The sequence below is a fragment of the Trichoderma breve genome, chromosome 5 (genome assembly GCF_028502605.1).
Source record: "Trichoderma breve strain T069 chromosome 5, whole genome shotgun sequence".
Taxonomy (NCBI): domain Eukaryota; kingdom Fungi; phylum Ascomycota; class Sordariomycetes; order Hypocreales; family Hypocreaceae; genus Trichoderma; species Trichoderma breve.
In genome coordinates this window covers 1,525,484-1,553,063 of record NC_079236.1, presented here as the reverse complement: position 1 = coordinate 1,553,063, position 27,580 = coordinate 1,525,484, and the positions used below count along the sequence as shown (strand labels likewise).

Here is a 27,580-nt window from a genome sequence, read left to right as displayed (position 1 = left end):
GTGCCGCTACTGCTAGTAGCGTTGTTTATTTTAATAATTATTATAAGCACTGTTTACATATACTGAACGTACACTTGAATAATGACATGGATGCGATAAGAGTTAATTTTGTGTCGTGGACAAGCATCAATCTCATCAACCGTATGGCATATCATGCTAACTATTGAAAAGTTAGTCATCAAGTTGCCTTATTTTCCCACCCTTTGATGGTCCAGTGACATTCTTAGAGGCCCTAGCGCGCCAAGGTACCTGAAAATTACGCCATAGACCTGGCAGTAGCGCTGTACCACCAATTACTCAGCAAACATCCATTGATCAAGACGGACAAATGCGCAAGCTGGCCACGTTCAAAGAACTTTGAATCATCACCAACAGCAGAGCCGCAACACACAGCAATAAAATCGTCCAGTATCTACAAGCGCATCTTCACAATGAGCGGCCCCATCAACATCGGATCTGACGGCGAGTGGCAGACGTTGCTGTCAGGAACCACCGTCGTCGTCGCAGATTGTACGGTATCTCGTCCGGTCTTTGCGCCAGCCCGACTAACAAAGCATCACAGTCTACGCCGATTGGTGCGGTCCCTGCAAGATGATTGCGCCGCACTTTGAGCGCCTCTCCAAGGAGCACTCGCGCCCGAACAAGGTGGCCTTTGCCAAGGTCAACGTCGACAACCAAGCCAACATCGCCCGCAGCCAAGGCGTCACTGCCATGCCCACGTTCAAGATCTTCCACAACGGCACGGCCGTCGAGACCATCCGCGGCGCCAACCCGTCAGCCTTGACCGAAGCCATCACAAAGGCCGTCTCGCTCAGCGACGGTGGCAAAGTCGAGGACGTATTCAAGACGCCCGGCAGGACACTCGGTGGCGATGGTCCCATCCCCGGCCAGGGCCGTCACTGGAGCGTGACGCTGTTGCTCAACATCATCATGATGTTTGTCGGGCTGTATCTCACGTCTTTATTTTCGGCACGTAACAAGGAAGCGTAGGAAGAGGGAGGTGCGAATTTACTGACTGGCGAGCCAGATTGATTCGTACAAGGCGGCGGAACAGTCCATGTTCAATCCGAAGAGACAGCAGCCACCGTTGAAGCCGGCATCGGCTGGAGGGCCGGCACCAGCAGGGAGCGCTCGGGCGCAACAACAAAAGTCAGCCATTAGGACACTAGCTGATTTGTGATTTGTTATAATGCGCTGGGAGTTGAATGGTTGGAGAAGCTGTCTGTGATTCTGTGCGTGAGCGTTCTCTACCTACACTGCGTTAGCTATGCCAGCATACGAGGGACTCTGCTGCTATATGATTAAGCGACAGCTATTAGTAGCAACCCATAATCTGATTTTGAAACCTGGAAGGAAAAGACAATACTTGTTTGTTATTAACGACCCCGCTGCAAACAACAAAATCCCTTGAGGGCAAAGAGGTCGGCCCAAGCCAGCTATCTAACGTATTATCGCTCCGTATAATACATAGCTATTCTGGGTACGTCGGTAGCCATTCTAAGTACGTCGGCTGATATAGGAAAACCCTAGGAAAAACCCTCTGGGGAAAAAACACCTAGGAACGCAAGGGGTACCTAAGGTAGATTCTTTTAGAGAGAGGGCTTTTCTTAGGGTTTTCCTATATCAACCGGCGTACCTAGAATAGCCACCGGCGTACCCAGAATGGCTATGTATTATACGGAGCGATAATATGTTTGAAGAAGAAGCAGCATGAGTGACATTTGATGTTGGGTGTTAATGTCCATCTTGTTAAACTGGTTCAGTGGGCCTAGCGCTGATTGACCTCTCACATGCGAGCTATCTCCAATCATGGCATCACGTGACTGCGACAGCTTGAAAAAGTCCAAGAAACCTTCATCTTTCGAGCAAGCAGCAGCTCTTGTCTCGTGCTCAAATTGTGTACAAGAAAAGAAGATGCTGTCATTAAATGGGCTCAAGAATGCTTGCCCAAAGTGCAGCTACACATTTCTTTTTACAGCACCAAGGCAGTTTTCCTCAGCATCAGTGCGAAGAACAACTGCCCCACGCATACAAATTCAGCGAAGCTCTTCTCAAATAAGCAGACGATGTTTTTCTGCTTCCAGCATTGCTCTTCACGAGCCAACAGATGTATCAAAGAGCCAATCTTTGGAGGATATTGAAAAGGTTGTTCGAGAAGCAAAACAACGCTTTCGAGACACGCTTCCAAAGGGCTATCTCAACGACGAGGAGTATGCGCTGTACGAACGGCTTTATGGCCCACCACTTCGTGAGACTGCTCCAGAAGATGTTGGAATTCCAACTCACGCCGATATGGGGGGTCAATCATCACGAGTGAATGATGAAAGGACCTTGCTGCGGCAATTGGAGGAGGGGGGCTTTGAAGAAGTCACCTACGAACTACCTTACCAGCAGAACGATGCTGAGGAGGCAGCTTCAGAGTCTGAACAGCCGTTGGCATCTGATTCTGCACTAGACACTATTGAGGAGTCACCAGGGTACGTCGATGCGGTGGCAAGAAACCCAAGGGAGCATGAGGCATTGCAGAGATTGATGCAAGACTTCAAGGCCGCGCAACAAAAACAAATAGAAGATGAAATTGCAGCAGCTAGAGAAGAAGCCGAAGCAGAGCAGGAAGCATATGAAATGGACGAAGAGGATGAACTATTTGATCAACCAGAACAGACTACGGATAGCCTAGAGAGGGACATGAGCCTAGGCGAGACGCGGAGATTCCATCCTTTCACATTGCAAGGCAGATTCCATGGAAGCCCAGTCGAAATTGCGCTACCTCAAAGCGCACTCGTTACACCCATTCGGGACCTTTTGGATCGAACTCATTTGAGCCACGTCAAGACGGCCGCCGAAGCAGCCTTTGGTGGACAAGGACTGCCGACTTCACCATCAACACCGGAAGGAAGAAAAAATGGGCAGATGGGTGGCGTTGGCTTGCCCCCTGATCAAAGACACATGACGGAAATTGAGGCAGATGCGTTCCTAGCTGGTTATCTCCCCCCTGCTTATGCCTCTGTCACCTCAGTTTTGCGAGAAGTGCGGAAGCGGCTAGGCAGTGACTGGATTCAACAGCGACTCAAAAAGAAGGAAAACGCAGGGCTCAGTGTATTGGACGCTGGAGCTGGTGGAGCTGGCCTCGTTGCCTGGGAGCAAATCCTCAATACGGAGTGGGATCTATTAAGAGAAAAGGGCGAGGTAACGGGTTCGCAGCCCCCAGGGAGAAAGACTGTCATCACTGGATCAGATCGCCTGCGTCACAGGCTGAAAAACTTCCTCCACAATACAACCTTTTTGCCTCGGTTGCCAGATTACGAACACTCGGGAGAGATGCAAGGCGAGCATCTCGATGCTGGCAGTAAGCCGCAGCCTCGAAAAAGCTATGATCTCATCATCGCTTCTCATCTCTTCCTCAAGGAGAAGCAGGATCATTACCGTCAGGCCATCCTGAACAACCTATGGACTCTACTGAATAAAGATGGCGGAGTACTCATCGTTATTGAAAAGGCCCACCCCCGAGGGTTTGAAGCTGTCGCTCATGTCAGAGATACACTTCTGAAGCAGTTTCTTCTACCTCAAAATGGCGAGCCCAGTATCCCGACGGAAGAGCTCAACCCAGCGTTCCACAAGGAGCGGGAAGCAGGCCACATTATTGCACCATGCACTAACCATGGAACATGTCCTATGTATAAAGAAGCCGGGAAGAGCAAGGGTCGAAAGGACTATTGCTACTTCAACCAGCGATTTACACGACCCACCTTTTATACCAAGATGCTGGGCAACAGCTCAAACAACCAGGGCGAAGTAGAGTTTAGTTATGTGGCGATACAGCGTGGCCGCTCAAAGAGGGACCAGCTTCCGGGATGGAAGGCCACTGAACTGGCATTTGCAGGATACGAAAATTCCCAGGAGAGTCCGGATATGCAGACTTTGCCCAGAATGGTCTTGCCGCCATTAAAACGCAAAGGTCACGTCACTCTGGATGTCTGCACGCCTGAAGGCAAGATTGAACGATGGACGGTGCCCAAGAGCTTCAGCAAACTCGCCTACCACGATGCAAGAAAATCGCACTGGGGCGATCTCTGGGCCCTAGGAGCCAAGACGAAAGTTTCTCGAAGCGTTCGAGTAGGCAGCGGAGTAGATGATGGAGGCAAGCGAGCCGAAGGCGGCAAGAAGCCTCGCAAGGTCGAGATTACAATGGACGGAGGCCGTCTGTCGGCAAACGAGAAGAATGCGCGCAAGGAACGCCGGACCAAGGGCAAGCGGGCTAAGCAAACCGACCTGATCAAGGAGATCTTGGAGATGGAGGACCTAGAAGAGCAAGAGATTGAGAGAGAGATGGACGCAGAGGTGGAGGAAGAGTTGAGATTGGAAGAGGAAGACAAGGGCAGGAAGAGGTGATGGATGAGATGAAAATGCATCATTATGAAGGCACACTGTATAACATGGATAGAATCCAACTGTATAATAGTCTGAGCATTGTCACGGAGATTTTATGAGACATTTACGGATTACAGAACAATTGACTGGGCAGATCGCGTCTTTTATCAACATGATCTTTGCAGATCAAGTTATCTTGACAGCTTGAGCTGATCATTAGCAGCGGCCATCTTCATCTCAACTCCACTGTTATTTTTGGGCTGGCGGGGGACCCTGAGCTGGAATAGGGAATTAAGCGTGCCGATTAAGCATAGTGGGAGCCAAGCTTGCCAAGTTTCAGGGACCGACCCGCGCATGGGCTGAAACAAGCAACTGAGCAATCCGGCAAATGCTGTAATAAACTGATGCGAAGGTTTACTGCCTGTATTCCTACAGATAATATTACACATACATGCAGCCTCATTCAATAGTTGGGGGGGAATAAATAAGAATAACCGCGCTGTTTAGGCTAGTTTCAGACAAACTATAATTCATTCGTCGGGACACGAAAGGGATATAAATAGCCTGGAATACGGACTACTCTGGCTCCTAAATTGATTCCCCATCTGGAAGCTCGCGCGCCGTTCAGGAGAGGGGGCGAGCTTGAGTCGAAGGGGGCCTGGAATTTTAAATTTACCAAGGACTAGTATCAGCAATGCAGCGCTCTAAGCGAAATCGGGGAGTTGAGACGGGAGAACAGATGTGCCTGTTCTTTTATTATATGCAGGGCGTCATGTGAAGAAGAGCTTGAGGTAGAGTTGTTTAGTTGTTTAAAACTCTATTCTACCTTGTAATTATTCTGTGTCTCGTCTCATGCTTTTTGCTTGATACAGCGTTGAAGGGGGGCTTTTTTGGAATAACGTGTTGGGCGTGTCTCTCATTCTGTCTCATCGATTTCCACCACTTTTTTTGTATCCTTCGAATACGAGGACTGGCGTCGTATTTTTTTCATGTCCCATCTTATCTAGGCTCGGTTGAAGGAGAGTCGCGCCTCGCGCAAAACCTCTGTATCACAATGTTTCCCGGCCGCCCACGAATTGTCCGCAATGTCATCCTCTTGATAGCCGCCATTCTCACATTATGGCATCTCTATTCCTTGCCCCGGACATCATCATCAGCATCACCAGAATGGGTCAAGCTTGAGCGCTTCATGAACCACAACGCGTCTTCTAGTCGGTATCCCGAGCCCAAATCCAGCTTCGACTGGAGCAGCATCAAATTCCGCTATCCTCCTCACAACTCCACACAGCTGCCCGCTCAAGGTAAACCTCTCCCCCAGATTCAGCACCGCTTTTCGGGAGTCGAATCAGCAGCTGTCGCTAAGCAGCGGGAGCAGAGGCTGCTCGAGGTAAAGAAGGTCTTTCTGCGAGCATGGCAAGGATACAAGAAGTTCGCTTGGAAGCAGGATGCCCTGCTTCCCATTAGCGGCGGCGGAAGAGAGCAGTTCTCGGGCTGGGCAGCGACACTCGTAGATGCCCTGGACACGCTTTGGATCATGGGTCTGCGGGATGAGTTTGACGAGGCGGTGGCGGCGGTGGCAGAGATTGATTTTGGGTCTTCGACGAGCAACCGGATCAATATTTTTGAGACAAACATTCGTTATCTTGGAGGCTTGCTGGCGGCGTACGACCTGAGCGGAAGGAAAGTGCTGCTAAAGAAGGCGGTTGAGCTGGGAGATCTCATTTACGCCGGTTTCAACACCAAGAACGGCATGCCCGTCGACTTTCTCAACTTTCACTCAGCTAAATCGGGAGAGGGACTGCTCGTCGAAGGCTCGGTCGTATCAGCATCACCAGGAACGCTCTCCCTGGAGCTGGCGCACTTGTCCCAGGTCACAGGAGACCCGAAATATTACAGCGCCGTGTCGCAGGTCATGGATGTGTTTTACGAGGGCCAAAGCCAGACGAGCGTTCCAGGTGTTTGGCCGATGAGCGTCAGTATGCTGTCCAAGGATGTAATCCACGGCGGCACCTATACACTTGGCGGCTGTGCTGATTCTCTGTACGAGTATCTGCCCAAGATGCATCAGCTGTTGCGAGGCGGCGAGCCCAAATATGAGATCATGTCCAAGACGTTTCTCAAGACTGCAGATAAACACTTTTTGTTCCGTCCAATGCTGCCAAAGGAAGATGACATCCTCATGTCCGGCAACATCAACGTCGATGAAAAGGGCAACCCAGTGTTGGACCCGGAAACAGAGCATCTGACCTGTTTCGTAGGAGGGATGTTTGGCCTAGCCGGCAAACTCTTCAACAACGCAGACGACGTCGAAACAGGCATCAAACTGACCAACGGCTGCGTCTACGCATACCGCGCCTTTCCCACAGGCATGATGCCCGAGAGAATCGACCTGGCGCCATGCAAAGATCGCTCTCACTGCCCCTGGGACGAGGATTACTGGCTGCAAGAGCGCGACAAGCGGCCTGAATGGAAGGCGCATCTGCCCAAGGGCTTCACCACTGCCAAGGACCCGCGATATCTCCTTAGACCGGAGGCCATCGAGAGTGTCTTTTACGCATACCGGATCACAGGACGGAGAGAATTCCAAGATGCCGCGTGGGACATGTTTACGGCCATTGCAAAGGGGACGCAGACGGCGTATGCGAATGCAGCGGTGCTGGATGTGACGATTGTGGATGGAAAACTGCCTTTGGAAGACTATATGGAGGTGAGCCATGATCTTTCTATCGATTCTCCATCGTTATACTAACCCCCATCCCTGGTGTAGAGTTTCTGGCTCGCCGAGACGTTGAAATACTTTTACCTCATGTTCACAACGCCCGACATCATCAGCTTGGACGACTATGTGCTGAATACCGAGGCTCATCCATTCAAGCTTACCAAGTGAATGAGTTAAGCGCGTAATCACATCGAGATAAGCGATTCGGCCAACGCGGAAGATAAGATCCACGATCCTTGGCGGGCTTGCAATCATGACGGGCTGTTCTCCTCATGGAATTCATTCCGTCTCGGAGGGCAGCCCTCTGGGGACGCTGATTGGCTACAGAGAAGCTTCCGTTTACCAATCACGAGCAGCGGACGATCAAGGGTTCAAGAATTCCAGCTATGAGATAGCTGTGCATAGCAGCTTGCCGTTTCTGGGTTGAAAGAAACAAGTTTCTGTGCCGAACAGGGGTCAGAAAGTTAATTCTGTGAATCTCTGGACAGTGTGTTGCTCATGTTTGGACCAGGGGAGAAATGATCAGCAGTACTGAGCAATACTCGAGTTCCTAGACCTGCACGGTAATGTAATACTCCGTACAGTACAGATAATTTCTAGAATAGACGAAAAGAGGGTTTGGGTTTGTGTCATTTTAGGCCATATGTGGCAATGTTACGTATCAAGAATTCTCCGGCGTGTTGCCTATCATGTACGAGCAATGGCCCATACGTACTCTAGCAATGTGAGGTTTAACCAGAAGTCTGTAAGCCTTAAAAAAAATCCTCCATCAATATGGATCATGGGAATTCTTCTCCATCCAGACGATGATAAGTAGACTACGGAAGCCTCTCCGTGCCCAATCGCGAGCCCACGATGGGATGCATGAGATCGAACTTAGTATCTGAGGGGAAGCAAGACATTAGGAAAAGCCACCCGGAACTATTTAGAAATACCCCAGCAAGCCGAGTCTCTCACGCATACTCGTATACCGGATATACCCATCAGTGAGCATTAGGTATGCGTGTGTGAGAGCCGATGACGACGCCGGCTTACAATGACATGGAGCTTAGATACGGAAGCTCCTCCGAATGCCAATCACCCGAGGCGATAACTGACAGCATGGGGGTTCCAAACAAGAAAATGATGAAAAACAACTGCGGAACAACTAGACATGAAGCAAGACAGCCCTATGTGACATATCGGCTCCATGGGGATAAATGCGGGAATGCTTTTGCTTGGACAGTGCACTGTGGAACGACAATACACACCGTGCTTAGGTAGCTCCAATGCCGGATGGTGTCCTCCGTTGGATCTGATTGGCACACGGCGAACTGTCCGAAGAACGAAGTTGCGCGCCAGTGACGATGGACAGCACACCGTTGCAAGGAATGTGATTGGCGTTGCGGAGGCCCTCCGGCAAACATGGACAAGCATCGACGGACAACATCCCCAGCTAATTGGTGGAGGTTCACCTACAGTACAAAATACGGAGCCCCTTGACAGTTCGACACTCTGGAGAAAGTCTGTAATACCGAAAACCAAATCGCCACTCAAGCTTCTTTTTTTTTTTTTCTTGATTTTTTTTTTTCTCTGGGTTTTTTGCAGCTTCTCTTTTTATTCCCGGTGTATGCTTTTTGAAGCAAATTGCCATTGAGCAAGCCTCAATTGCCACCAACAGTCCTCCATATGTCGATTCGTAGTATCTTCTAGGTATTATGGAATAATAGAAGATAGAAGAGGCTCCTCCTCTCGACTCTCAATCAATCCACAAGAACAAAAACACCAGCCAAACACGTGCTCCCGTGGCCCTTCCATGGGAATTCTAGTTTCCGATGCAGAAGCTCAGGCCAAATGAGGAGAAAACGAGGGTGGGCATAGCAGAGACCCCATCGAGAAGAAGCAGCGCCGCTCTTGTTCGCCTTTCTCCAGCTTACCCGAAATGCCGGGCTACATACCTTAGAAGTACAGTGCTGTTGCTGTTGCTGTGCTGTGCTGTGCTGTGCTGTGTTTGTGCTGTGTTTGTGCTGTGTTTGTGCTGTGTTTGTGCTGTGTTTGTGCTGTGTTTGTGCTGTGTTTGTACTGTGTGTGTGCTGTGCATGTTCTCTCATATCATCATCCATCCGCGTTGGACCAATGACACGCCCCGGAGTCTTTTCCATACGCACGCGGAACAAAAGTGACGACAAACCGCGTGCCTGGAGAGGAGAATTGCAAAAACCAGCTCATCAGCAAAACGCATCCCGCACGGGCTGACGTCAAAGGCAAACCACGGTTTCCATGCTCCATGTTCCTCTCTTGTTCAGAAAATCAGTCACACAGTATCAGCAGCTATTGGGTCCCAAAGTTTCAGTGGCCCGGAGCTTCTGGTCCGGACTGTGTGTCGCAAGCCTCTGACACGCGCCACACGCTTGTTTCTCTTCTTGGTTGTTTTGACTGCACATCATTGCGCAGTTGCACGCAGGCGCAAAGTCAAATAGTCAAAATCTCGCAGGCAATTGGCCAATCAGCGCGGAGTGATCGCCAGCTTGGCACATGAGGGCATCGGATCATGACGGCGTGGATGTGGCTAGTGTCGGTTGCTTGTGGCGGTGCATGGCTGCATGGCTGGCATGGCTGGCATCTCTCTTCAACAGCCGTGATGTCTCAAATCCTGATTGCTGCCAGGCACGCTGCCAGCAGTCCAAGTATCCATTGGCAATAAAATGAATTCTACAAGATGGATTAATTCATAATTAGACAAAGCAAAGTGCCTGTTGTAAACAGCAGAGTGAGGAGTGGCTGGAAATGACGTTTAGAATCCCCTCCGAGCGTCTCAACCCCAGTCAATCCCACTTCCCACCCATCAAGATACTCGCATGGGTATCAGCCGTACGGCTGCACCAGCAATAGAATCAAGCAGCTCTAGCTAAAAGGCCCCCCCCCCCCCCCCTCTCGGTTCGGTTCCTGGTCAAGGCGACACTAATTGTCCCCGAGACTAGATTTGGCCTTTTCCCTCTTGAGCAGTCGACGAAGGCGAAATGACGAATAGATCCCCTCCCATACTGCAGTCTAACTACCTACCGAGCCTAGTATGTAGTATGTAGTACTGTATGCAAGGTCGTACAGCACTCAGGTTTAGCCATCTGGAAGACGATGCAGGTTATTCAGTTCCCCATCAAAAATTCTCCCGTTTTATATATAAGTATCGCCACTCAAGGGGCCGGTTTTTGTGTCTGGACGGCTTCTCCCCAATTCTTACTACAACTTTGAACATTATTTCTGTCACACACAGGACGATACATGTGTCTGGTGGTGAACAATACTGCTTACTACAAGTACAAACGATAATTCCCCTCAATCGTTAACCACCTTACCTTACCTTAACTACCTCCTTATATATATATACCCATCACTCAAAACGCAATCATACCCTTACCAGTACGCTACGCACTCTTTTGTTCTTTCCAAGCATTTTACTCCTTGGAACCTACATTGGCATATTCGGTATAATAACACTCTTCAAAGTCAAACAATCTATTGAAAGAGAATTCAATTCAACAACCACATACCATTTCATTCACAGCTACCAGCCGGATCTGGACTATACTTTTTTTTTATCACGGGTTGACCCGTCTTACACAATTACATGAATCCTGAATCCAGCATGACGGCAGCTCTCATCGATCCGCAGCTCGAGCTGATGGATCAGGGCACCGCCATCCAAGGCATGCAATACCAATATCCCCTCCCCACCACGACTTTTGAGCCATGGAACTCCATGTTCGAGTCAATAGGGGAATTCCCACGATCCGCACAAGGCGGCCTGGGGATGATGGACTCGGACCCGCACAGCGACGAATCGTCCTCCGTGTCCTTCTCCCTCGGAACCGACCAGGATATCCAGTTCCCGCTCTCTCCGCTGGGGGACGCCGCCAATGTGGACGAGTCGCCCGGAAACACATCCATCTCCACGGGACTCTCCGAGGCCGGCACCAGCGCAGACAAAAAGACAACCAAGGCCAACACCACCACTAATAACACAAAGGTCAAAAAGGCTCGTAGGCGCCGCAGCGAGACGGAAAAGAAGGAACAGATCAAGCAGCGCAACAGGGTGGCGGCTTCAAAATGCCGACAGAAGAAGAAGGAAAAGGTGGATGAGCTCAAGGAGATCAAGCAGAGCCTCGAGGCGCGCAACCACGACCTCCACGCCGAGTACCGGCGTCTTCGCCAGGAGATTGGCCGGGTCAAGAGCGATCTGATACACCACACCGAGTGCAACGATCCCAACATTGACCGCTGGATCGAGAACGAGGCCAAGGGCTACGTGCAGAAGCTGGTGCGCAACGAGGAGCAGCAGCGCATGGGGAGCATCGGCAGCTCTGACGGATTTGCCGAGGCGATGCGCGTGAGCTCCATTCACGAGGCTGGAGATCCGTACATGGGGTTGGGTTGAATGTTCGATCCCTACTGTCTTGCTTCAACCCCGGACCTCTTGTTAGACGATCCAACGGGGACTTTTATTATTGATACGACGGCGCGACATAAATCAACCGGAGTTCAAACGGATATTTTGCGTCTTTCCTCATTAATGTCTTTTTTTTTTCCTTTTTTTTTTTTTTTCTCTCTCCTTTCCCATGGAATCACAAAGGATTCCCAACGCTCATTTATCCCTTCTCCGGACGGAAAAGTCCAGACGGGAAGATATCAAAAGGACCAGGACGGGGGTTTCATAAGCATATAAAATGATAGCACGGAACTATTCCCATGAGGACGTTTTTTCTTTAGTCCCCCCACGAAACAGAAACATGAAGGATTGTATGAAGGTGAATCCTATATACCATCCCCAACTCTTACACAGTATTGAGAGCCGTAAAGATCTAACTTGAGTCATAGGCTCACGCCTTGCTATTCTTTGTCTTTCTTTATTTATGCGAAGCGAAGCGGAAAGCGACTAGCGATTTCCCCGCAAAATGATTTACCTTTTTGACACAAAGACGGACAGATCTGGAGAAGCCCCTCGGAGATGTTCAGATCATGACAAGCTCACAATCTCACAATCTGGTCAGACTTGCCGGCTTATTTATGAGTCTGATAAGAAGAAGATCTGAACTGAACAAAACCTCGGAGATGCTCATCATGTCAATACTCACGGGAAATGCAATCAATCCGATTCACCCGATAAGCGGCCTTTTATCATTTCTCGTGAACAACAACTCAGCGCCTCGGAGATGCTTCGTCTTGTGTATTCCATAGCTATCGATAGCTGCTCACAATCTGCCTACCTGTGCTCGTAATCAGTGCTGATGGGCCTAAGTCTTATCAGTCCGATAGCGGCCCCACATGGGGGAATGGCGTCAACTTGGTGGCAGATTGATCATTTCTGCAGAGCAGCCAAGAGCCCCAGTCCAGTCCAACCCGCGAAGAGCTGGCCAAAATGGTGTAATACAGCTCAGCGGATTGGAGCTGGGGCTTGACTAATTCAGTAAGACAGAAAAAAGCTCTCATTCGGCTGTTCGGCGTTGGGGGCGTCGGGCTGTCGGGAGGGAACATGACTGGTGAGATTTGATTCAATGTGGATAAAACGATTCGATTCAGATTGTTATTTAAATAATTGTAAGTAGAGTAGAGTAAATATTCACTCTTTTACTTTCAGTTTTGTGAGATACATGGCAATATTCCAATCTCAAATAGCTTCTATATCAACGTAGTGAAACCTTCAAAACCTTGCTCCAACATCCCCCGGATCTCGGGCCTCCCGACATCCCGCCATATCAAAATGGCTACCTCACCTTCACTCACAACGACCAGCAGCAGCAACACATTGCTCGCCGGCCTCAACTGCACCGGCAACGTCCATCTCGTCATCGGAACAAACCCCTTGGCCGCAGCTCGATGCGCACAATCTCTCGGGGCTGGAGCCCATCCCATCGTCGTTGCGCCAGAGACGGCTGAGCTGCACTACGGCCTGCAGCAGAAGATTGACGACGGCAGCGTCAAGTGGGTGCGCGAGGAATTTGAAGATGACCATTTGTTTCGACTGGGCAGAGAAGAGGTTGGGCGAGTCGTCGATGCCGTGTTTGTAACGGCGGGGGCATCACGAGACGAACTCGGTGCGTTTTTACTCTCTTCAACTATACATACACAACCCAATAACTAACATCACCACCTCTCAAGCCTCACACATCTCCTCCCTCTGCAAGCGCAACCGCATTCCCGTCAACGTCGTCGACGCCCCCCATCTCTGCACATTCTCCCTCCTCTCCGTCCACTCCGACGGCCCTCTCCAGATCGGCGTCACCACAAACGGCCGCGGCTGCAAGCTCGCCTCCCGCATCCGCCGCGAGATCGCCTCCTCTCTACCTCCCAACCTCGGCGCCGCATGTCACCGCTTCGGCGAGGCGAGGCGGCGCATCCAGCAGCACGACGAGGGGGGGAGCCTTGGGGATCTTGATGACTCCGTCGACCAGAGCGCGCTGTTCAACAAGCTCGTCACCGAGGAGGACGATGCCCGGCGCAATAGGAGGATGCGCTGGCTAAGTCAGGTCTGCGAGTACTGGCCCCTGAAGAAGCTCGCTTCCGTCACCGACGATGACGTCCATCGTCTTCTCGAAGCCTACGCTAGCAGCGCCGCAGAGTCAGACGCCGCAAAGCGCAGGCCCCGAGATGGCGATTTCGATGATGCCGGTCTTGAGCGGTCGCAGGGCAAGATCATCCTCGCCGGCAGCGGGCCGGGTCACCCAGACCTGCTCACCCGCGCAACCTACAACGCCATCCAGACCGCCGACCTGATCCTCGCCGACAAGCTCGTGCCCTCGGGCGTGCTCGACCTCATCCCGCGCCGCACCCCCGTCGAGATCGCCCGCAAGTTCCCCGGCAACGCCGAGCAGGCCCAGGACGAGCTCCTCGCCGCCGCCCTCAAGCACGCCAGGGCGGGAAAGACGGTCCTCCGCCTCAAGCAGGGCGACCCCTTCATCTACGGCCGCGGCGGCGAGGAGCTCGCCTACTTCCGCCAGCACGGCTTCGCGGCCGCCGGCGCCGTCACGGTCCTGCCCGGCGTCACGAGCGCCCTCAGCGCGCCCCTTTTCGCCGCCATACCAGCTACCCAGCGAGACGTCGCTGACCAGGTCCTCATCTGTACCGGCACGGGCAAGAAGGGCAAGGCCCCCTCGCCGCCTGAGTACGTTCCCTCGCGGACAGTCGTGTTCCTCATGGCGCTGCACCGCATCGTCGGCCTAGTGCGCGAACTCACCACCGCCGTCGAAGCAGACCAAGACAAGGAAACCCCCGAACCCAGCAACACCACCACTACAACTCCGTCGTCGTCGTCATCAAGAACCCTCTGGCCCCTCTCCACCCCCTGCGCCGTCATCGAGCGCGCAAGTTGTCCCGACCAGCGCGTCATCCGCACCACCCTCGCCCACGTCGCCGAGGCCATCGAAGCAGAGGGCAGCCGCCCGCCAGGCCTCCTCGTCGTGGGCCGCTCATGCGAGTTCCTTCACCCCAGGGAGCGAGGCAGGGCGTGGGTCGTCGAGGAAGGGTTCAGGGGCCTGGACGACGAAGGGATGCTGCTGCCCGCGCAACTCCAGGGGCTGGCGGCGGCAGTGGGAGCGTAGGTATTGGGTGATGTTTGGAAGGGGAGGGGGGGATTTGGTGAGCAAGGGGGATAAACAGGGTAAACGGCGTTTGAACGGTGTTTTCTTGGCCTTTTTTTTTTCTGGTGAGGAGTTTTGAACATCTGGTGAAAAGGGAGTATTTTTATGTGTACATTATCCAATGGTGAATTGGAAAAAAGCATGGCAGGCAATTTATCATGTTATTATTCTTTATTGTATATCAACAACTATTTCAACTAAAAAGTCTTAGTTTATCGGAAGAGAACAAATGAAATACTATAGCATCTCCAAGTATAATATTACAAACTTCATATGGGATTGGAGTCACACGACGTACACACATGCATAGTCATGAACACAAAAAGAAAGAGACAGAGAGAAGAATTAACAAGAAAGAAAATAAATGTCAGTCCAATTTCCCCAGATGCTATGCTATTGAACAAAAAAAAAACACAACCGTCTTGCGCCGTTTCATCTTGTAAGAAAAAGAGTATAGAGAAGTGATGCAGATTCTATACAACGTCTGATACATCCCTCTCCGTAGATGCTATAATCTCCGCGTCGCAGATTTAATAAAATATATACACGTCGAATGGCAAAAAAAAAACCCGTGCTCCTTCGCCGGCTAGCGCCTCGGATCCCCCTCCCATCTAGTATAGTATAAAAAGATTCTTTTGCAAACATCGTTTCATAATGCCCAGATGAAGATGATAGATGGCGTTTATATATATGCGCACATCACCAAGTGAAGCTCTCTTCAATGAAATCGACGACAGTGTGGCCTTGCACCGATCGGACGGCGCCGCGCACGTCGTCTGCCAAAGCACCAGGCCCGCAGACGGTGACGACCATGGCGCCGACCTGCTCCTGAACTTCCTTGGCCAGCAATAGCGGCACGTTGGGACGTCCGGGGAACATCTTGACCGTTGAGCTGGAGCTGGCAATGTCGCGAGGGTTTTGGGGTCGCGTCACAAAGACTTGGATGCGAAGGATGTCTTTGCGGTTCGGGATTCGCAAGATCTGGTCCATGAATGGGCGCACCCACTCGAGGGATTCATACTCCCGGATAATCCAGACAAGCGTTACTCGCCGCGTCGCGACTGTGCCCTCGTTGTAGCCGTTTAGCAAATGTCGGATGTAGGAAATCTGATGCGTGATGCCAGTGGAGCCGGCAAACAGGACCGCGTGGCCGTACGAGTCGAGGCTGTGATGTCCAGCATACGGGCCCTCAAGCGCCGCCTTCATCCGAATGCCCTGTTCTGATTCCTTGACCGTGTTGTAGAGTTTCCGTGTCATGCCGGTCTGAGCGCCGATGAGGAACGACACCGTTGTGAATGCATTGCTACGGTCCATCGCGGTGAGGGGCTCCTTCTCGGATGTCGGCAGGGAGTGTTGGATCTCGTGGTCGACCCAGGCAATGGAAAAGGGGTGGCTCTCCCACACATTGACGTTCCGGAAGCGGAGGTAGGCGTGGGTTCCCGGCTTGATGTTGACGTATCGCGGTAGGCGGAAGGTGACTCGGGTGACCTCGCCGGGCATGGGCTCGCACAGAGCGTCGGAGAAGCCCTTGTCGGACCAGTTGACCCACGCCATGCGGACAATGCGAGCCAGGCGGTCGGCAATCCACAGCGCCAGGATGGCGATGACCCAGGACAGCTGCGGCAGGCCACCGGGAATGCTGGCAGTGACGCAGTGGACCCAGGTGCAGGCGAATGCGATGGCGGCGAGCAGGATGTGAAGGTTGAGGAACGTCTCGTAAAAGGCGTGTCGGAGGGGCGAGACGGCGAGGATGAAGATGAGAGTGAAGGCGAGCGTGCCAAGGCCTCCATATCCGAGGAAGGGCGACTTGAATATCGAGTGCCAGACACCAGACCAGCCGCTGTTAGCAACGCTCGGGATGGCCCAGGCAATGGTGTGGATGATGACCTCGATGGCCACGATGCGGCCCATCCATCGGTGCAGGAGGTTGTACGTATCGAAGCTGATTTGCAAGAGGCCAATAAGGGGGTTGTTGCGGCCCGCCATGATAATCAGGGGCACCATGTTGACGAGGGCCAAGGTTCCGGCACGGCCACGCAGCTCGGCGCAAAACGAGTAGTAGTTGGCCTGCGTCCAGTCGAGGATGAACATGTACGCAATGTTGCTGGCGAGGTACAGGAACAGCAGCGTGGCGTGCAGCCTTGAGGGCAGAGTGCCGACGTTGATGGCGGACGAGAAGCGAAACTCACGGTTGTGTCGCTTTCCGAACAGAGGAGCGTAAATCATGTGCTTCTTCATGCTCGGCATCCAGCTCCATTGCGAAATCTTCCAGTAGCCCTGCTTGTCTCGCGGCACCGACATGGCCGACACCTGGCGCAGCTTGGCCCATACTAGTTCTGCGATTCTGATAAGTAATACAATCACGGCAACAGCTCCCAGACTTGTCCAGAGAATATCCTTGAAGAGATTGTTTTGATTCTGATTGACACCATTTAGCGCGGTGGTATAGGGTGCAATGGTTGGATTGGATGGTACCTCTGAACTATCCGACGACCTGACTTGAAGGACACGAGTGGGATCCAAAGACTCGATGCCACCAGCGAACCGGCGCGGATGGAAGTCCATCTTGTCTTGGTCTTGGTGTTTTTTGTCTTTTTTTCTTTCTCGAAGAGGTTTAGGGATTCGTCGTCGGGAGAGGCAGGGTAAATGAGTGTGAGGATGAATGAAGTGGTGAACAGGCCGCAAAGAGTGAACCGTCGCCAACCAAAAAGGTGCTGTTCGTGAACCCAAACAGGAAAAAACGAGAGTGTCGACCGTGTTCCAAAGAGCGCCACTCAGTAGCGAGATGGAGTCACGGCCGGAAGAAAGGGCAAAAAAGAAAAACAATTCGTATGTGTTACGCTTCGTTGTCGAATAGCATCCTGTGCATGTAACACAACGAAGGGTCGGGAAAGAAGGAAAGGTCCAAAGGGGGGGTTAAGGAAATGGAAGCTGGTTCGCTCTGAACAGGCGAAGAAGCAGAAACTGGGTGCAGGGACCCAAGTCACTCCCGTTGCTGTGTGTGTGTGCCGGTAGCCTGAGGTTCAAGGTTGTCACCACGCAGTAGCGGCAAATAGAATTTGTTTCCAGAACGGCCAGTCGGCTTTCGGGGCAATTGAATCGGTCCAATAATTGAACTTGTTTCCTTGCGAGATTCGATTGTTTCGTCTTGGGGGGGTTGCTGACACGCGCACGCAGTGGACCCGTGGCTAAGGAATAGTGTATGGGATGGAGACTCGAGCAAGGACCAGGAAGTCGAGAATAAAAAAATAACAATAGACAAAATAACAGTGACAGGAGGCGACCGGGAGCGGTATTTTTGCTTGTCTTGCAAAGAGTGCGTTTGCTTTGGCGTGTTTATTTATGCCGGTCCAAGGTTTCAGCTTGACGATCGGGTGCTGGTATGTTGCAGGCGGTTATGCGAGTGTAGCGGCAAAAAATAAAGTCCAGTGGAGGTGGTTGAAACGCAAAGCTGCAATAGTCCAGCCGATCTCCGCGCCAAGGGGGTCCTGGAAAAGAAAAAAGAAACAAATAGGCCGCACGCAGCAGATTGTTTCGAGGAAATAGATTGATAGTATTGAGATCAATGGAGATGGAGATTTGAGTCGATGACGGCAGGGCTTGTCAAGGTGTTGAAGATCACCAGCCCCTTTGAGAAATGACTGCGAAGGAGGGCAGTTGAAGTAGTTCAATAATTTTTCAGTTTCTTTTTTTCAGTCAGGTGGAAACAACGTGACGACGAGAGCGAGTGGGCAAATCAGATGAAACGCAGAAGGACTGAGGGAATGGACAGGTCGAGCCGAGCCAACCAAGCTGGTGAAGAAAAGAGACAATCAGGCAAAAAACGATGATGGAAACAAGAGGCCTCGAGGGGGCAGGGAGAGTAAAAGATGGTTCGCCCTCGGCAGCCCACATTCCCCCTGATGGCTGCGATGGCATGTTTGGGAGGCGATCAGTGGCTGCTGGGCGTTGAAGCTGCCCAGCCAGCCAAGCGATTAGCGCTCCCACTCCCAACGCGCCCCTGCCGAGGGCCCCAGCAGACGCCCTGGACCGCCCAAGCCAGGGCCCTGCTCCCTCTAACGGGATGGCCTATGGGGGCCTATGGGGGCCCTATGGAGCTTCGACGGAGCCCTTTTGGTGGCCCCTGTAGCTGTCTAGCGCCCAACTCCGCTCGGTTGGCTTGGATGGCTGCCAGTGGCACGCGGCCGCTAAAAACGCCAGCTGCCTATTGTTTCTGCTGGACTGAAGCATGTTTGCACGACGCCAGACGCAGGTACCAGAAGCACGTCAGCACGCCACTGCAGCTGAGAAGTTAAATAGAGAAGATGGTGAGACTCGCCGTGAGATCACGAGTGTGTGTGTGTGTGTGCTGCGAGGGAAGAAGTCAATCAATAGGTCCTGCCCCATCAAGGACTGACATCAATTCGACGGCTGCTGTCTGCTGTTTGAGTTTACGCTTAATTCTGACCGCGACATTGAGGCTTGTCTGTCTCTGTTAAAGTGGTGAGTTACCTCGATGGCTGGCTCAGAAACGTGAACGACATTCATCAAATCAAAAATGGCTTCAATATGGCACCATCACTCAGCCTCGACTTGCATCAATTGATCTCACATGTAAACGCCAAGTTCGATGCGCGTGTACTTACGTGTACAATCGCCCTTGGTGCCTGCATTGACACTCAGCCCTCCAGGGTTACGGATACGAGTCAATACTTTCGTAACTGCTGCCAAGTCAAAAACCCACATCGCCGGCATCATCTTCAGCAGACTTTGCAGAATCTCGGTCAGAATTGGCCGGTTTGCACTTCTAGGCGCCCTCTTTGCCTCTCTCTCATCCACCCATAGGCTAACAGCGCCTCTTCCCCTCATGCTCTCGACTCGGCTCGGGAGCGCTATGCAGGGATGACCGACGCAAAAAAGACAGAAGGGCGCCCAAGAGGGAAAAGCACCATCTCCAACGCCGTTCCGGACGCCGTGGTTGGCTGCAAACTCTGGCCTCAGATGCTGGGGTCTGACGTCGATATGCGCCGTTTGACTGGCTGCTTGTTTCTGAAACCAGCCACTGGAGCGGGCCCTGCATGCCATCAAGCCTAGTTCAGGGGTGCCTTTTCTTGTGGTTTCCCTGCCGTTGCCTGAGAGGAAACAGAGACACGAGGGAGTGGCAAACTCAGCATGACTGGTTCTGCGTTCCGACCGACTGCGACACTGCAGTGAAGAGGGCAGCCAGTCAGAGACACAAGCCGGACTTCACATCGGATTTGCGGAAGCCATCGCGGCAACACTAGAGCAGGCGTCGTTTCAGCCCGAGATGCAACGCCAAAAAAAAACTTCGTCTTCGTCGTAATCTCCTCCAACCGCACAAATGTCACTCTGGCAGCACCGCATGGCATGAGCAGACTCGCAGGTGGCATGATGTGCGAGGTCATAAGGAGATATTTTCTGCCCTAAATCGTATCCTACTGCCCCTTGCTAATATTCGACCTGAACCTGAGAGGCACCTATTAAGAGTCAATTATCTGCCCGGGTCCGCCTGCTCAGTTGCTGGGGATGGATATTAACAGATATTAAGAAATATATTGCCAAAGATTACCATTAAGATTGCGCACGAGCAGCACCTCTCCACTATGCCATGCCATGCTCACCGCTTGCCCGGAATTTCTATACATTAGCGGAATAGCAAGACTACAAGGCGAGAAAACGTGGGCAAGCCCAACAAGCATGATGCCAGTGAAAAGGCCTTCCATCCCGTCGGAGCCCATCGCATTGGCATGTCACAGGAAGATGAGGCCAAGGCCATTCATCTAATCTACTGCTGCCAGGGGCCACAACTTGCTCAACTGCCCCACGCATTCTTCGGCGACTTACCCGATGAAGCCAAAGTAGTAGCCGTCATCACCATCTTGGCTCAATCAATATGAAAGAGAAGAAAAGCCTCTTCGAGTATTCGTGGCACGACAATTGAGTGACATGTCGTGACGATGAATGGTGAAGACTGCATCTGTCCTGGTTTTGAAGACGTAACTGTTAGTAAGTGCAGCAGTTGAGGAAGGCTCGGCAATCTTACATGCGCCACTCAGAATGGAGCAATGCAAGGCCTTCTGAAACATTGCAGAGATTGCGCACTAGCAAGATCGATCTGAAGTTGAATAGAAGGCGAGTGGGCTTATTGAATGGCTTCTCCTTTATTCATCAATTCCATTCAGAAATTCCGTGCCTTGTGATTTGTATCTTGAACAGTCACCTTTATCAATCAGTTCAAAATATTCGCAATTGAACAGTGAAACGTCGATCATGTGACTGTGACATATGCACATGTACTGTACGTACCCGAGGGATGCTTCGTTTTTGTAATGCTGTCCATTGGCTGGCAATCAAGTAAAAATGGAGCACCATTCGACTGAGGTGATCAAAATCAACTGGAGGCAATGAGGCAATGCACCAGCCACATAAACCGCATCCAATTGTGCCACGTCACTAGCCACACTTGCTCCTCAGGCAGAAACCTCCGGGTCCGGCAGCTCAGTGACGCCAGCCGAATATGCCCGGAATTTTCGAAAAAGCGCCATCACGAGCTCAACCCGCCCTACATTTGTCGCATCGCCATTGAGCCCGTCGCCATGGGTGCCCAAGAGTCGAAGCCCCAGGCCTACGAATGGAAGGTGTATGTAATCACGTCAATTGAACATTTAAAGCATTTCCCGGCTGCCCCCCAATTCGCCAGCTAACGAGGTGAAATTTTATATCAAAACAGCTCAGGACCGCCAAGCGTCTCTCTGCCCGTCATGGAGTCGCTGCAAACTAGCCCCGAAGTACGCCCTCGATTCGATTCGATTTCCCTGTAGTTTTGTAATGTTCTATCGAGACTGATCCATCGGTTCCCCTAGACGGATGCCTCCCGTGCCAAGCTAGTTGAGCAACATATCCAGGCCCGCGTTGCTGAAGAGCTCAAGAGGCTGCAGAAGCAAGAGTCCGACGCCCTCAAATTCGCACACGAGAAGATCTCAGAGGCGGCTCCTTCAATCACCGACGACAAGGGCCCCAGCCGCTACACCGTCAGCAAGGAGATTGATGAGCTGCGCAACAAGCTCGAGCAGCGCAGGATTGTGCGAGAGTTGCCCGAGAGTGTGGAGACGGCACGAAACAATGTCATTCGATGCTTGAGAGAGAACGACAGGAGACCTCTGGTGTGCTATGACGAAGTCGAGGCGTTCAAGGCGGAAGTGAAGAAGCTGGAGAAGGACTGGATCAACAAGGTCACGGCATAGAGCTTTCTTTTTAAGAATATGAAAAAGGAGACAACGTGAGACGGTAGAAAAGAACAGAAAGAAGCAAAAGAAGAGAGGTCAGCGGCTATATAGACTTACGATGACAAGCCAGTGCTTCGAACGCACTGACCGGATTCAAGGCGAGCGAGTTGGGATGGGTGTGTATACCTGTACACTATAGCAAGACGGCAGCGGTAAAAGCTGCATGCATGGGGCACAATGTATGAACAGAAAAAAAGAACTTATTACGCTAAAAAGGAGAATCCATTTGCAATTCAACGTCTATATCTTGTGATGGTGCATCAGTCTTCTCGGCCTGAAGAGCCGCTTTCCTTTTCAGCCCTTCCGCTCGCAACCTCTCGCGCCTAGCAGCAGCATCTTCCCACTCCTTTCCTTCAGGATTCAATTTCTTCGGGATGCTTGACGACTTTGGTTCCAGCACGGCCTCTTTGAATGCTGACCGGAATCTTTCTATGCGTTTTGTGTTTTCCACGAACCGCTCGTTGGATATCTGTAGAAGCATCTTGAAATACCCGGCAGAGACTATCCGTCGGCGTTGGCCCTCCGAGTCCTGGTAACCAACGAGGGATTCGAGGCTTAGTCCCATAGAGCGGATGGCGACCATGGGCATGGTTTGCTCGTTGGACTGAGAAGTGATGTTGATGGCGCCAGACTCTCGGAATCCAGCTTGTAAGGCGCAACGCAGGAGGAGCTGAGCGTGACCAAGTGATGCCGTAAGAACATGGAGAATCTGTGAAAAGTTTTCAGTCAGCCTTTGTCATAAAGCCCCCGTCTTTTTCATGAAAATGAAAGAGAATTGCTCACCATGGGCTCAAACTTGAAGTGTATGAGTCTCCTCTCACCACTTCCATCTGGAAGTGTCTCAATCATATCAACCTCATCCGACAACCCTAAACTCTGCATCCAATCCACATATGTCTCGTCCCCATCATCCCGAGCATCGTGAGAAACGTACAGCCACGTTCCTCCAGCCCCCTTCCCGCCTACTCTTGCAACCTGTTCACCCTCGCCATTGTCTCCATCCCCAGACTTGGTTTTTCTGCCCTCGAGAAAGACGCTCGCACGGCCAGCGCAGCTACTTGTCGTTACAAATCCCTCTGCAGTGTTGATTTCATCAATGAGATACCGGATTCCTTCATCGACGGAGCCTTTGGGTGATGCGTCAGAGTATTCGGTATCTGGAACCGCAAGCTGCTCCAGGATTTTTGACTTTTTCTCGCGGAATGGAGCTGACGGCTGAGTGAGAGTCTGCATAACGGAGGCGATATCTGAATAAAAATATTACAAACAAAAAAGAAGAGAAAATTGAATATGAACCTATCGCTCTGCTAGTATGAGATGTCCGTGAACATTACCCTGGAGGTAGTTTGAAAATTGAGTATGATCTTGCAATGAGAATGAGCCTTGATAATGCCCTATCAAAGGTTGGTGGCTAGTGTGGCAGATCGCTGTCAGACGCTTATCTACGGGGCGAGGCGCGGGGCACTGCAGTGGCTCAAATAACCATATTCCAGAAACCGAGCCGGCGCTGACTTCGTGATGCCTCTTCTCTAACCTTCACCATTTCATAAAGAGACACGCAAAGGGTTGATGATGAATTACTTTTGTTTTATTTGCTCTCGCTATCTACTGCCACGGGCAAGTGATGCCGCCTTTTTGTCAGGTACCTGCTCAGCCGGTGAATTCTCGGGAAGAGAATGATTAAGGAAAAAAGAAACAAATCAAGCCGAACGCCGCCCATGATATATCTATGGGGTCCAAACCCCCATCCAATGCTGTTCCATCGAAGCAACTCCTCAAAGACTCCAATCGCCAATGCCATCAACGCTCATCATGTCATAACAAATCTATCCAGGTCCCCCGGCCTTGCGTGCGGAGAGCGCGCTTCACCCGAGAGATACAACGCGTGCGCTCATGAAACAGGCGCAGTCTGGCTCTCCCGCTGAGCAACGAACTCGGAGTACTTGGACTTCTTGTTGTGGATGCCGCATTCAGTCTTGTTCTGGCCCTTCCAGCGGCCGGCACGTTCATCCTCTCCCTCGCCGACGGGGCTGGTCGAGTGCCAGTCGCCAACCGACTTGTAACCCTGGTCAAGCAAGGCGTTGTAGGGGACATTGTTCTCCTTGATGTACTCGTTGACCTGGGCAAAGGTCCAAGCGGCCATGGGGTTGATCTTGATGATGTTTCGCTCCTCATCGAGCTCGATGATGGGGATGGAGCCACGGGCCGCACCCTGAGATCGTCGACGGCCGTTGAGCACGGCGGCAACCTTGAGCTCGTCGTATGCTCGCTGCAGGGGCTCAACCTTGACGATCCAGTCGTACATGTCGCCGGCAGTGTGGTAAAACTCCTCTCCATACGTCTCTTCGAGCTGCTGGGCAGTCTCCATGCCGTCGGGCTTGAAGATGTGGATGGGGACGTTGGGATATCTTTCTCTGACCCGGTCGACGAGCTCATATGTCTCCTTGAAGTGATACAGAGTGTCAAGGAAGATGAGGTCGACAGTGCGAGACTCGGGGTTCTCCTTTTGGATCTTGGACAGCATGTCCATGGTGGCGAGACCCGTCAGACCAAATGCCGTTGACTGGTAGAGGTTGGGGAACATGATTCTGCAGAAGCGGAGGATGTCCATGGGGTGCATGTTCTCCATCTGCTGGTTGAGGTATTCGATGTGAGACTTGCTGAGGGAAATATCGGGCTTCTCTTCTCTCGGTGACGGAGAGTAGTCGGACTGGCCGGAGGCATAACCAGACTCGATGTCGTTGGTATCAATCTTATAAGACGACTGAACCGTCGACTGCTCCATGATGACGGACATGATGGCAAGAGAGAGAGAGAGTGTGTGTTATGGGTGGAAGATTGGTATGATCCCTCGGTTGGGCAACAGCAGAGGTGCTTGGGCTGTTGTGCCTGGGAAGAGAATTGTGCTTGCGATTGCGAGACGATTCAGAGATTCAAGTGGCTGTCTTTCTTCGGGACTAGTTTCTTGAACAAAAAAGGCGTCACTGGTCAAAGAGGAATGTCCAGTCAAAGGATCTATGGGAGCAAAGAGAATGGAAGCTGAACTTTTATTATTACGGAGAAGCTTTGGGGGGCAGGCTCTCTGTATATGAGAGGAAGGCAATCTGGGGAATCTGTGGCCCTGTTTCTCGCCCGCCCTGACTAATTCTCCTGCCTGAAAAAAACCGAGCCCCAATGATTGCAAAGGCAGACCCCCGTCCAATTTGCCAGGCCTGGCGTCGGAACATCGCTCAGAGGGAGCAGAAAACGAGCCAAAATGCATTGAGCACGCGCCTTGGAAGCTCCTTGGGCGTCTGGCGTTGCGTCTAGGAGCGATCACGACATCGACGCCAAAGCTTCCGCGATGTCGAGCTAGCGGCTCTGATTGGCTGGAAGCGGGACCTCCAGGATTGAATTTCAGTAACATGGACTTTGCATCACACGGGGCGAATCAGCAATCATTCGAGTATCTTCTACTTGGACAGGCTCCATTTTCGAAATACTGGGGCAGCGAAGGGTTTTCCGGGGCTTGTTGGCTTAGAAATGGAGTGGCTGCCGGAAGTGTATGGTAATCGCAAACGAGGGAGTGAATGATCTCATCCCGTATGACGAATGCATCTGGAAGAATCGTCAATATGCGTCATGAAGAGCTCAAGGGATGGTCAAAGAGCTTGGAAATCCGGGGTTGAAAGAGCTACCAGAGTGACGGATCGAACTGGAGATGTCTAGACAAGCTGCTGCAAGAAAATTGAAGCCATCTCGACTGGGCAGACGCTTCATTTTGTGCGCCATCGGGCTGTCGGCGGCTTGGCGGGAGTCGGGAGCCGAGCGCCGGTTGGCTGATATTTGCCATTTATTATGGGCCGGGTGTGGATCGCCGCGAGGGTCCGAACCGGCTCGTCGCTATGAGGATTATTGGAGGAGCTGAATATTGGCTGAATTGGGAAGGCTGTATTATTGCCTACTAGTGCTAGCGAGGTGTGCTTCGTCAGCTCGGATGATATGATGGAGCGCTTTGCTGATGGCGACATCACAAGGGGAGGAGAGGCATTGATTACACACGCCCGAGAGTCCGAGGTGAGTGCTTCTGCTGCAAGTAAGCCTCTCACTCACTGGCAGGTTAATACTTATGTGACGCAAGAAGAATCGGGATAGAACGGGGTTGCTCCTCTTCTCCTCTGGCTTGTCGACCAATGCCTAGTCTTACACTGCTACCACTATAGACGATATTATTGTACACAACCACTAGGCGACTTATTCAATTGCGTGCGTGCAACAATGTGCCACCTAATCATACACCATGAACACCGATTCGCAGATAATTCTCATCCTGCTCTATACGCTCTCGGAGGGGCCCACTCCGCAGCTCCTCGACATCCCATGCTGACCAGATGAACCGGCCGTGCAAAAACGCTGCCTCGTCCGATGCCGCCCAGATGGCAACAGAGGAGGGGAGGCTGACTAAATGGCAAGGATTGTTAGATGATTGATCAGCCAACAAGGGAAGCCAGAACTGAAGAAAGATCATATCTGGGAACATGGGCCGTATACGTACTGTCATCCCAGTCAAGAGTCCGTTCAGTCGCTCCCGCACTCTTAGCTCCAGGGCTCAATATGGCACCTGGATGAAAGCTGACAATCTGCATCTTGGAGATTGGTGTATCTCGTGCAACCTGCTGTAGCAAGAGCACTCCCGAGTTTTTGGTCAATGCGTAGGCTTTGGTGTTTACCCCAGCTTCCCACTCGTGGATGGCAGATGTAGCCACATTGACGAGATATCTCTGCACCAAGCAACGTTGTTAGCACACTGTTCTGTCACGATCTATGATGGATGAACCATGGAAAAGTAGTATGGGATCTGTGGCTTGCCTTTTTATCCACGTTTTGCTTCCAAAAGCGTTCGCTGTAGTGATTAACTGAGCGAACATGGACAATGAACTGTTCCCAGGTGGATTCCCACCCCCTCACCCATAAGCTGCGCTCCAGCGAGCTGCCAGTCACAGCCGCATTCAGCACCAGCACATCGACAAGCACACCCTCGGACGCAAGGGCATCCCACAGGCTATCGATGTTCTCTGGGCTTCCAGGCGAGGCAGCCTTCCCCTCGAACTTGGTGTGCGAAGCAGGACCCGCTTCCGCAGCGAGGCTCGCGGCAGCAGCTTGTTGCTTGGCTTCATCCCGGCCGACTATGATGACCCGGTCAGCCCCGGCTGTCGCAAATGCAAGGGCGATTCCGTATCCGATACCCCCGCTGCCGCCAGTGATGAGGACCGTCCGGCCGGCTTGGGAGAGGGCGGGGCGGGAGGGAGAGATGGCCGGGTAGGAGGTTTTGTGCGTCTTCTCCGTGATGGAGACGACGCGGTATGGGATGTCGAACTCTTGCTTCTGAGCGTCTGCCATGTTGGATGAATTTCAATGCTTATTTTCGACTACAGTTTTTTTTGAAGAACTTGACCCTATGAATGTCGATTTCGGTATGTTGTCCAATGCTCCATTGTTAGTTATTCCTCGCAACGTCCTATATATACACTCTTTTAATATTTAATTTGTCAACTACATCTACGCAATCACAGCACAGCGTACATCATGTATACAGAATCAAGAGATATCAT

The 27,580-nt window shown here is 51.8% G+C and overlaps 9 protein-coding genes across 9 annotated transcripts; 5 read left to right on the top strand and 4 right to left on the bottom strand.

Moving 5' to 3' along the window:
• Positions 1-431: 431 nt before the first annotated feature.
• Positions 432-4,392, top strand: T069G_08177 (mitochondrial small ribosomal subunit rsm22 domain-containing protein; the record flags this gene model as incomplete). Its single annotated transcript, XM_056175387.1, has 5 exons — positions 432-510; positions 563-969; positions 1,028-1,149; positions 2,085-2,248; positions 2,456-4,392. 5 exons carry the CDS (start codon positions 432-434, stop codon positions 4,390-4,392), a joined length of 2,709 nt encoding a protein of 902 aa, XP_056026336.1.
• Positions 4,393-5,425: 1,033 nt separating this feature from the next.
• T069G_08176 (glycosyl hydrolase family 47 domain-containing protein) lies at positions 5,426-7,258 on the top strand (the record flags this gene model as incomplete). Its single annotated transcript, XM_056175386.1, has 2 exons — positions 5,426-7,078; positions 7,139-7,258. 2 exons carry the CDS (start codon positions 5,426-5,428, stop codon positions 7,256-7,258), a joined length of 1,773 nt encoding a protein of 590 aa, XP_056026335.1.
• A 3,457-nt stretch (positions 7,259-10,715) lies between these two features.
• On the top strand, positions 10,716-11,504 carry T069G_08175 (bZIP transcription factor domain-containing protein; the record flags this gene model as incomplete). The annotated part of the gene is made up of 1 exon (XM_056175385.1): positions 10,716-11,504. The coding sequence occupies one exon, from the start codon at positions 10,716-10,718 to the stop codon at positions 11,502-11,504; it is 789 nt and encodes a 262-aa protein (XP_056026334.1).
• Positions 11,505-12,827: 1,323 nt separating this feature from the next.
• On the top strand, positions 12,828-14,664 carry T069G_08174 (tetrapyrrole (Corrin/Porphyrin) methylases domain-containing protein; the record flags this gene model as incomplete). The annotated part of the gene is made up of 3 exons (XM_056175384.1): positions 12,828-13,161; positions 13,226-14,288; positions 14,346-14,664. The coding sequence occupies 3 exons, from the start codon at positions 12,828-12,830 to the stop codon at positions 14,662-14,664; spliced, it is 1,716 nt and encodes a 571-aa protein (XP_056026333.1).
• A 738-nt stretch (positions 14,665-15,402) lies between these two features.
• T069G_08173 (ferric reductase like transmembrane component domain-containing protein) lies at positions 15,403-17,268 on the bottom strand (the record flags this gene model as incomplete). Its single annotated transcript, XM_056175383.1, has 1 exon — positions 15,403-17,268. The coding sequence occupies one exon, from the start codon at positions 17,266-17,268 to the stop codon at positions 15,403-15,405; it is 1,866 nt and encodes a 621-aa protein (XP_056026332.1).
• A 4,031-nt stretch (positions 17,269-21,299) lies between these two features.
• Positions 21,300-21,947, top strand: T069G_08172 (uncharacterized protein; the record flags this gene model as incomplete). The annotated part of the gene is made up of 3 exons (XM_056175382.1): positions 21,300-21,343; positions 21,434-21,491; positions 21,567-21,947. 3 exons carry the CDS (start codon positions 21,300-21,302, stop codon positions 21,945-21,947), a joined length of 483 nt encoding a protein of 160 aa, XP_056026331.1.
• Positions 21,948-22,197: 250 nt separating this feature from the next.
• Positions 22,198-23,222, bottom strand: T069G_08171 (methyltransferase TYW3 domain-containing protein; the record flags this gene model as incomplete). The annotated part of the gene is made up of 2 exons (XM_056175381.1): positions 22,198-22,698; positions 22,773-23,222. The coding sequence occupies 2 exons, from the start codon at positions 23,220-23,222 to the stop codon at positions 22,198-22,200; spliced, it is 951 nt and encodes a 316-aa protein (XP_056026330.1).
• A 658-nt stretch (positions 23,223-23,880) lies between these two features.
• T069G_08170 (phosphoadenosine phosphosulfate reductase family domain-containing protein) lies at positions 23,881-24,786 on the bottom strand (the record flags this gene model as incomplete). Its single annotated transcript, XM_056175380.1, has 1 exon — positions 23,881-24,786. One exon carries the CDS (start codon positions 24,784-24,786, stop codon positions 23,881-23,883), a length of 906 nt encoding a protein of 301 aa, XP_056026329.1.
• Positions 24,787-26,259: 1,473 nt separating this feature from the next.
• T069G_08169 (short chain dehydrogenase domain-containing protein) lies at positions 26,260-27,368 on the bottom strand (the record flags this gene model as incomplete). Its single annotated transcript, XM_056175379.1, has 4 exons — positions 26,260-26,429; positions 26,524-26,749; positions 26,838-26,906; positions 26,970-27,368. The coding sequence occupies 4 exons, from the start codon at positions 27,366-27,368 to the stop codon at positions 26,260-26,262; spliced, it is 864 nt and encodes a 287-aa protein (XP_056026328.1).
• Positions 27,369-27,580: the final 212 nt, after the last annotated feature.